At 39.5% G+C, this 9,761-nt stretch overlaps 2 protein-coding genes across 3 annotated transcripts; both read left to right on the top strand.

The window, feature by feature from the left end:
* The first annotated feature begins 3,624 nt into the window (after positions 1-3,624).
* Positions 3,625-5,172, top strand: pde6hb (phosphodiesterase 6H, cGMP-specific, cone, gamma, paralog b). Of its 2 annotated transcripts, none has more exons than XM_055195183.2 (4): positions 3,625-3,744; positions 4,227-4,391; positions 4,470-4,510; positions 4,594-5,172. In XM_055195183.2, the coding sequence occupies exons 2-4, from the start codon at positions 4,246-4,248 to the stop codon at positions 4,668-4,670; spliced, it is 264 nt and encodes an 87-aa protein (XP_055051158.1). In that variant the 5' UTR covers positions 3,625-3,744; positions 4,227-4,245; the 3' UTR covers positions 4,671-5,172. The 2 variants fall into 2 exon arrangements, with proteins under 2 accessions (XP_055051158.1, XP_055051159.1); XM_055195184.2 differs by having other exon boundaries at positions 3,653-3,744; positions 4,199-4,391.
* Positions 5,173-6,830: 1,658 nt separating this feature from the next.
* LOC129436883 (G-protein coupled receptor family C group 5 member B) lies at positions 6,831-8,390 on the top strand. The gene is given in 4 exon segments (XM_055195177.2): positions 6,831-7,188; positions 7,190-7,875; positions 8,034-8,068; positions 8,166-8,390. Coding segments are annotated over 4 exon segments (1,095 nt in total). The 5' UTR covers positions 6,831-6,907; the 3' UTR covers positions 8,259-8,390.
* The last annotated feature ends 1,371 nt before the right edge of the window (positions 8,391-9,761 follow it).

Here is a 9,761-nt window from a genome sequence, read left to right as displayed (position 1 = left end):
ATAGTTCAGCATACAGTTATGTTTATTTATTTCTCCCTGATGATGTATTTTCATCTTTTTATATCATTTTTCTATTTTTCTCCTGTTTCTTCTGTGCTAACATCATGTTTTTTACGCTGTGAACATTTCTCTCCCCATCAACAAATGTGATGACCGAATTTGGCTCTGTGTCCACTTTTCATTTCCCTTAAAAGAGAAGAAATATAGTTAAAATCTAGTAACCATTGTGTAAGGGAAAAATAATAATATGAACACCTCTCTATCAGCTAGAAGTCTGACCCTCAAAGACCTGTTAGTCTGCCTTTAAAATGTCCACCTCCACTCTATTTATTATCCAAAATTAGATGGACCTGTTTGAGGTCGTTAACTGCATAAAGACATCTGTTCACCCCATACAACCAGTAAGAATTAAACTACTAACATGACCAAGACTAAAGAGCTGTCCAAAGACACTAGAGACAAATTTTTCTATTTCCCTCGGACTGGGGCTTCATGCAAGAAAGGTCAGAAATCAGCCCAGAACTACACAGGAGAAGCTCATCAATGACCTAAAAAGAGCTGGGACCACTGTTTCCAAGCTTACTGTTGGTAATACAAGACGTCATGGTTTGAAATCATGCATGGCACTGAGGGTTCCCCTGCTTAAACCAGCACATGTCCAGGCCCATCTTAAGTTTGCCAATGACCATTTGGATGATCCAGAGGAGTCATGGGAGAAAGGCATGTGGTCAGATGAGACCAAAATAGAACTTTTGGTCATAATTCCACTAAACGTGTTTGGAGGAAGAAGAATGATGAGTACCATCCCAACAACACCAACCCTACTGTGAATCATTGGGGTGGTAGCATCATGCTTTGTGGGGGTTTTTCTGCACATGGGACAGGGCGACTGCACTGTATTAAGGAGAGGATGACCGGGGCCATGTATTGTGAGATTTTGGGGAACAACCTCCCCTCAGTTAGAGCATTCAAGATGGGTCGAGGCTGGGTCTTCCAACATGACAATGACCCGAAGCACACAGCCAGGATAACCAAGAAGTAATTCTGTAAGAAGCATATCAAGATCTCCAGACCTAAACCCAATACAGAATCTTTGGAGGGAGCTCAAACTCTGTGTTTCTCAGTGACAGGCCAGAAACCTGAATGATCTAGAGAAGATCTGTGTGGAGGAGTGGGACAAAATCCCTCCTGCAGTGTGTGCAAACCTGGTGAAAAACTACAGGAAACGTTTGACCTCTCTAATTGAAACAAATGCTACTGTACCAAATATTAACATTGACCTTCTCAGGTGTTCAAATACTTATTTCCAGCTGTATCATACAAATAAATAGTTAAAAAATCGTGATTGTAAGAAATTGTGATTTCTGGATTTTTTTCCTGATTATGTCTCTCACAGTGGACATGCACCTACCATGACAATTTCAGACCCCTCCATGATTTCTAAGTGGGAGAATTAGCAAAAAAGCAGGGTGTTCAAATACTTATTTTCCTCACTGTATCTAAAAAGGCTCAAATCAAAGTAATCAACATTAGAGCACCCTCATCAGGCTGCGTTACAAAAGGACACTACAGCTCTGCTCAGAAGCGCTCAGTCATTTAAATGCAACGCTTGTGCTAAACCACTAGCAGTTAATTCTAGTCATATATCTTATGATAGGACCAGGAATCTGCCCCACCTAAATGTAAAGTCAGGAGCAGCTACTGCATTGATGGGTTGAACAACATGATTAACCAAATTTTACAGATAATATACAATGAATGCTAAACCAACTCAACCCCCCCCCCCCATTACTCAAGAGTTTGAGATATTTAGTTTGATAGAAATTATTACATAAAGTGTTTAGACATAGCAGCTTGCTTCTTGTAAAAAGGCTCTTTTTCTACACAGATGTAGTTCTTCACTTTCATTTAAATTCATCACAGCAGTATTAAACAGAAATGAATGAATCTTTATCTTAGAAATCAATGATCTTGCAGACTGTAAACTCACAGAGGAACTGTACATACTGTAGACCAGAATGATGTTCAGAGTTTTACTCAAATCAATTCAGCAGGTTCAGATTTCTAAAATAGACTATAAGCTTTGAGCTTTTTAGTCAAGCGTCAGGTCAGGGCTTGTATACCTCTGCTGCGGTGTTAAGAATGTTATGTGAAGTGTACGTCATGTTTTCCTGAGACGTCAAGCCCCGCTTGGTCTCATCCAATTACCCACAATCCCCCTCTTCTTCTCTCATAGAGTCTCATGCATGGCAATCCAGACCTGGCATCTAAAAGCTTTAAAGAAGATTACACTGAAAAACACTCACCAGCTTTCCATGTTTCTAGATTCTTCTCTCATGAAGATCAACTCTACTGAAACTATTAGTGAAATAATACATCTACAAAACACTGACTGAGCTTTCACTACAAACATATTACATTAAACAAGTGTTTATGCAAGTTATCAACAATTCAAAAAAAATGTATCCATTAACTAAACTAAGAAGGAACCAACACACACGTGCACACACATGCACACATACACTTTTTAGTATGTTTATTTAGATCTTTAGTTTACAGGGACACTTGTTGTGTTTATAGCATAATACACAGGTCATTATACACTATTCAAGACAAACACACACGCACACATGCAGACACACACAGACACACACACACACACACACCCGCAACTACTGCGAACATTGAAGACAGAGCTACAAGCTGCAGGCAGAGTTTCAGAGTTACACCCAAAACAAGCGTACAAGTACTAAAATAAACATCATCTCCACTAATGAGAAGAATATATAATGTGACAGTGCCTTGTTTTGAAAGTGATTTGATGTTGTTAAATGAAGATTTACACCATATATAATGCAGTTAGTGTCAAAGATTATAAATGAATAAATGAAATATAAAGTGAATATATGGTGTTATAAGATGATTGCAATCTGTCTGCATCCGTCAAGTGCATTTTAAACTCACGCCAGGGGTTTGGTTATCTAAAATTCAATACAAACAACTGAAAAGATTAAAAGAGTTATAAAACTGTGAGCTATTATTAGAGGAATAAGCTCTTTTACACATGTACACACATGTTTTGTGTGTTTATGCTCGTGTATACGAACAGAGATCTTTTCTGAAATGCCAGAATAAATGAGTATTGCATTATTTTAAAATGAACATGCAGTAATGTAAACAGGGCCGTAATGTCAAATATTCATTTATAATAAAGTCAGTGTAATCAGACTTAAGAAAAATGAGGCAACCAACCAACAAAACTACACTTTATAATTGAATGATTTTGTTTAGTTACAATCTCTCTTTGTTTTATGGGGGGCACAAAGGGGATGAACCCTACTCAAGGGTGGGCTGCATGCATGAAAGGCATAAGAAACACCATCTTAACAAAAAATATTCAAATACAAGATTAGTTTTCAACAAAACTCAGTTCTCTGTGGTGAAGTTATTGACATTAGCTGCGGTCCTCTGTGTGTTTGTGTGTATAGCGAGGCGCATCATGCTCTCACATGTTCAGGAAACAAGACATACACACACACACACACACACACACACACACACACACACACACACACACACACACACACACACACCTTTAATAAACCCTAAAGAGCATTAAATCAATTAGTGTGTGATGGGAGGAGTCGATCTTTGACCTTTAGTGAGACTATAAAAGAACAGAAGAGAGAGAGACGGCAGACAATTCACAGAGAGAGAGACGCCACCCGCCGATCATAAGCACAGGTAAAGATCATCCTGTCCTAGTGTTATTTCTGATTTTACACTAGTTTAGTTAACCAGATTTGTGTGAGTTTAGTCGTACTGAATATCAGAATGTGTGTTTTTAATGAATTTATGATGATTTGCACTTCAACTTGATTACATGTAGCATCTTGTACTTCATCATAAATATCATCTGTATGAGAGAAAGAAATAGTTGATCTCTGCTGCAGGTGCTCAATAATATCGACTGGATAAAGAAAATCTTATATTTGTGCTGTTTATGTGATGAAGAGCGAGAGTAGTGTCATCATCATCATCATCATTATCTATATGAGAGTTTGATGTGGATTATTATGATTGTGTGAGATTGTTATGTGTTTAAGTCAAATATCTCACACAGAAATAGAGTCATGTAATGAGATGAAGCCATGTGCAGTGGATTGTTGTGAGTGACAGATTAATCCCATAATCCCAGATTACTGAGTCTCTCTCACCTGCTTCAGCTCTCAGGAGAGCACCGACATGAACTCTGCTCCTCCAGCAGGAAGCGCTCTGGCCACGCCAGCAAGCACAGCGGGACCCACCACGCCCAAGAAAGGGCCTCCGAAATTTAAGCAAAGACAGACGCGCACATTTAAGAGCAAGGCCCCTAAACCTGGACAGAAGGGGTACAGACACACACACACACATTATTATATAACATTACAGAAAGTTGCGGTGGGTAACCGTGATTCTCTTTCTTTCAGGTTTGGCGATGATATTCCTGGTATGGAAGGACTCGGCACAGGTGAGCATTTAATGAAACGCTTTATATTGCAGATTGTTTTTACACTGCGCTCTTTTAACAGCTCTCCTCTCATCCTGTGACAGATTTCACTGTTGTGTGCCCATGGGAGGCGTTTGGAGACATGGAGCTCAGCGACTTGGCCAAATATGGCATTATCTAAAGTCCCCACGTCCCCGCCCCTTTACTTCATGTTGTCATGTGATTATGATGTGTGATGGTATTGGATTGATACAACAAAGAACATTGTGTCTATATTAATACTGCTATTGTTATTATTATATAATATTTTATATTTTGTATATGTTGAAATAAGACGACAACCTTTTTACAACCGTCCCTACATCCCGTCTATCAATCAACAAATCAAAGCATCGTCATCGAGACCAAGACATGATCCTAGTCGTAACAGCGACATCATGTTTTTAGTGGCAACACTTACTGTATGACATCACTTCCTTTCCACACAGGAAACACGTTTATATTATTAAATGTGTCATTTGCGATTACTGGAGTTGTTCAAAGTTGATATTTTCAGTAACTCTGTTGACTTTATTGTAAATGACTAACAGAATTATTGATGAATGTGATTAAAGATTATCATGCCAACAGACCGTGAATAAACACTGAATTAATGCTATTAAACATTTCCATTATAAACATATTGACTTGTGTGGAACGTTACAGTGATCTGTGCTGATGAAACTCGCAGTCTCTGCTGGTGAAAACACACTTTTAAAAAATTATTCACAACTAAATCTAATAATCCCAACAGAAATTTATAAAAACAGCTAAATGTTTCTAAACAGATTTAAACAACAGTCAGCGTACAGAATAGACTCGTAAATATTCTCTTTACTGTAAAAATTATCTGATCAACATTTCACCAACTAACCTCTAGTCAAGATCTAAAACTAAATGGAAAGTTGAAATTACTTTTGAACAGTCAGATTATATGTAAACATTTACAAAGTATGGTACACACACACACACAGAGAAAGAGAGAGCAGAAAGCTTATCTTCTCCACCTACCTGACAGACAGACAGACAGACAGACAGACAGACAGACAGACAGACGAGTATGAGGATGTGTTGGCTGTGTGGATGATGGACAGAGATTCTGGCTACAGGTGAGACAATTTCATTTCAATAAACTCTTAATAGAGCATTAAATATCAGATGAAGTTTATATAATAAATGAATGATATCTAATCACAGTGAGGTCACAATGTTGTCATGTTTGTGTTTGACATGTGTCGTAATTTACTGTTAGTTTTGCCTTCATGCTCAAGAACAAAACTAGTCTGGACAAAATGAATCACAAACAGGTGTCAGATCAATGAATCAAAAGCTTTTGTTTCAGTCATCAGTTGTGTTTAGATGATAAATGAACTGAGATACACACACGAGCAAAGAAAAGATTTTAAAAGCATAAACCAGTAAAGACTTTTAATACTAGTGACTGCAGAAAGACAAATGCAAATGTGAAGCAGGAAAGAGATAAATCCAGTCAGATAACATCAGAATTAAAACCATGAAGAGGAAACCGTCCTAAATATCATCATTACACTTCATCAGTAAAGCTTTACAGACCTGCTGCAGATGTTTTCTCCTTCATGTCATTAACTTAAAGAGGAAGCCCTGCTGAAATAAACAATAGAAACCATGACAGAGAGATTTATTAATAAACCATTATCAAGTGTGTGTGTATTTACCATTAAAACCATTGCAACATATCTTTGTGTAGTGTGTTTGATCTGCTAATAGAAATACTGTGAATAAATCTCAGGTGTCCTGTCAGAGACAGCAACAACACAATAAATGCAATGTTATATGACCCTCATCATAGATTACAGAATGGCAAACCATCTGTACACGGTGACAGATCAAAAAAACTGAAATCAGATCCAGACTCAGTGGACACAAGCTCACTATAAAGATGGACACAGAAGGAGAGACGGTGTCCACACTGTGACCAAAACCAAATTCAGACAGAGCTTCACTCTCAGTACACAGATCTTCTACCAACAAATAAACTGCAAAAACGAGACATTTGAAAGTCTATCAAACAATGAGAAAATCATCATTCTTTTAGGAAAACACAATAACTGATGTGTGTTAGCAGCACAATATGACCTAACCCTAATGTCTTCATTATATAAGTTATCTCTCTCTCTCTCTCTCTCTCTCTCTCTCTCTCTCTCTCTCTCTCTCTCTCTCTCTCTCTCTCTCTCTCATACACATGTGTTCAGGTCATCTTTCTCACAGTCTCTTGCACAAAGATTTGAATCAGACTCAATTGAACTCTATTTTGTGTAGGTCATTGTGAGGATTGGATTCAGCCAAAGTGAATTTGTAGCTGCCAATCAAACAGACATAACCTCCCCAACGACACTCTCAATGGACGCAGAGGTCAGAGTTCAGAGACCAAACGGCTCCGGGCCCGCGGGCTGCCGCTCGGATTTGCAGGAGATTTACTGGCACCTGTGCAACACCTGGGGCATCGCGGTACAGGCCGCAACTGCTTTAGGCTTCGTGACCTGTGTGGCGACGGTGCTGGGCCTGCTGGTGAGGTGGGGGCACGTGTCTCGTGAGCCTGGGCGAAGAGCGGCCCTCCTGCTGTTCCTGCTGGCCACGGCGGGCGTGTTCGCTTTACCCTTCTCTTTTGTCATCTCGCTGTCTGCAGATGTGCCCGATACGGGTGTTTCTGTTTGGGGTGTCATTCGCCGTAGCGTTCGGCGCTCTGGTCGCTCGCGGTCTCGCCCTGCTGGACGTTGGGCTGGCGCTCGGGTGGAGGGAGGTGGGAGTGATCCTGGCACTGGCGCTGGTGCAGACGATTATTGCAGCCGAGTGGCTGCTGGTCGTTTTGGTGCGGGACGGCAGGCCGTGTGCGTTTTCGCAGCCGGAGTTTATCATGTTGCAGCTTTACGTGATGGTGCTGATGGGTGCGGCGCTGGTGGTGGCTCTGCGCTTCCTCCGAGCTGCATGTGTGACCTACAGCTACAGTCACACGGGGCACACGCGTCAACGCGCCAAACTGCAAGCCGGGCTGCTGGTCCTCACGCTGTTGTTCAGTGTGTGCGTTTGGGTCACCTGGATCACTCTGCTCACATACGGTAACCTCGTAACGGGTCACAGGCCAGACTGGGACGACCCCGTGATCGGCGTAGCGCTGGCTGTTAACGGCTGGGTGTTGCTGCTCGGACATGGCTTCCCTCAGGTCCGCTTCCTGTGCCAGCGAGAAGGATACGCTAAAAATCCGCCGCTAGACTTCACGGGGTGGACGAGCTCCACGACAGAACCGGCAGCCGAGCCGAAACCGGGCACAGACGACAGCGGCTTCCAGCTGGATGCAGATGAAAGAAGAGGTGAGAACGAATGCAATGTATTTAAATGTATAATATATTTTATACTTTATTGGGACAAATGCTGACATTTGTTCTAACCCTAACTGCAAATGAAAACTAAAACAAGTCATAAAGAATATCAAAGCATGCAGGTTAAAGGTCACATCTCTCTGTTGCAGATCAAGCGCTGGAATCATTTGGAATCCCCATGAAAGTGAGTAGGAAATGTCCAATCACAACCTTTTAGAGCGGGTGGATTGACGCTGTCACAGTCATGTGACTGAACTCTAACTGTGTGTTTTATGTTTCAGGAAATCAATGCTGAGAAAAATTATAGGATCCCACGACCTACAGCTACAAACATCAACCAAACATATGATCATTATTATGAACACAGAGCTTGAGGACACACAAACACACACACACACACACACACACACACACACACACACACACACACACACACACACACACACACACACACACACACACACACACACACACACACACACACACACACACACACACACACAGATGATGAGAGATACAGTACAAATATACATCATGGTTCAATAAAATCCTCCAAACTCTAATACTTGAAGATTAACTTCCTAAAAATAATACAACATTTAACAACTTAACGTTTTATTGTTACTTTAAATGTGGTGAAACATACTGTCAGTAAGATAATCTAAAGCTTTAAATGAAAGAATAATGACACTTACAGTTTTTTTATGGACCAGGTCAAAAGATGTAAACAACACTGGTCCAGAAGCACTTCCTGTTTCCGTTTTTTAACACTAGATAAACGTTGGGATAAAATAAACCAACAGAACATATAAACCTGAATTAACTGAAGTTAAACAAACATCTTAAAGATAATAATATATGTAAAATAAAAAAATAACTGTCACAAACTGTAACAGGAAGTGTTTCTGGACCAGTGTTGTTTACATCATTTGAACTGGTCTATATTGCTAAACGTCAGTGGGCACAACTGGAGTCACATGTGCAAAACTCTAACTACAGTCTGCACAGCAGCAGTTCATGTGGACCAAACTCTAGTTCATTTTTCATTGCTTGAACACAGTTTTCAAAACTTTACACACTTATCTCATGACTTTAAACACAACCTGCACAACACTGTGGATTTACAGCACTTTGTTCAAATGCTAACACACTGCTGTCAAAACTGTGAACCACACATTCAAAACACATTTGATTTCAGACTTGTGCCTTTCAAACACTGCTGACTGCAATTTCATATAAATATAATTATATATAAATATGAATAAATGTATATATATAAATAGATATAGGTATAGCATAGAAAGACTAATTTTGGAAATGGAATAAGGAAGACGGGTTCATGGAGGGAGAAGGGTGGCATGTAGTGGCCTGATGCTAGAGAGAGGCAAGATTAGCCCCTTAATTATTTGTTTGAATTACAGTATGTACTTTTAGTTTCTACCTTTTTTTCTCATTACTAATTCCGTAAATTACTCCAGACTACTGAAGCAAACTGCTAATTTTCATTTACCTTAAAGAATTGTTCTGTTCTAAAAATGTAAATACATCATGTGATAAATAAATAAATAAATCATGTGATAAATAAATAAATAAATCATGTGATAAATAAATAAATAATTATTTGAAAAAAATATTATTTTGTATGAAGTCACTAAAATTGTTGAAACTGTAAAGATATAAAGTTAGTATTTTGTGTATTGGTGTTTGATGTTAGTGTTTTTCCTCTCAGTGTGTTGTGAGTGACAGTGTGTGTGTTATCTCATTGAGGGTTGTATTTAGTGTTTAACTGCACTGAGCTGTTTTGAGTCATGTGTTAAGAGTTGTGTTTCTTGAAGTGAGTTTTGCAGGTGATATGAACAGTTTACAGTAGCTCTTTT

The sequence above is a fragment of the Misgurnus anguillicaudatus genome, chromosome 19 (assembly GCF_027580225.2).
Source record: "Misgurnus anguillicaudatus chromosome 19, ASM2758022v2, whole genome shotgun sequence".
Classification (NCBI taxonomy): domain Eukaryota; kingdom Metazoa; phylum Chordata; class Actinopteri; order Cypriniformes; family Cobitidae; genus Misgurnus; species Misgurnus anguillicaudatus.
The sequence above is the reverse complement of the archived record's forward strand: the minus strand, read 5'-3'. Positions and strand labels throughout refer to the sequence as shown.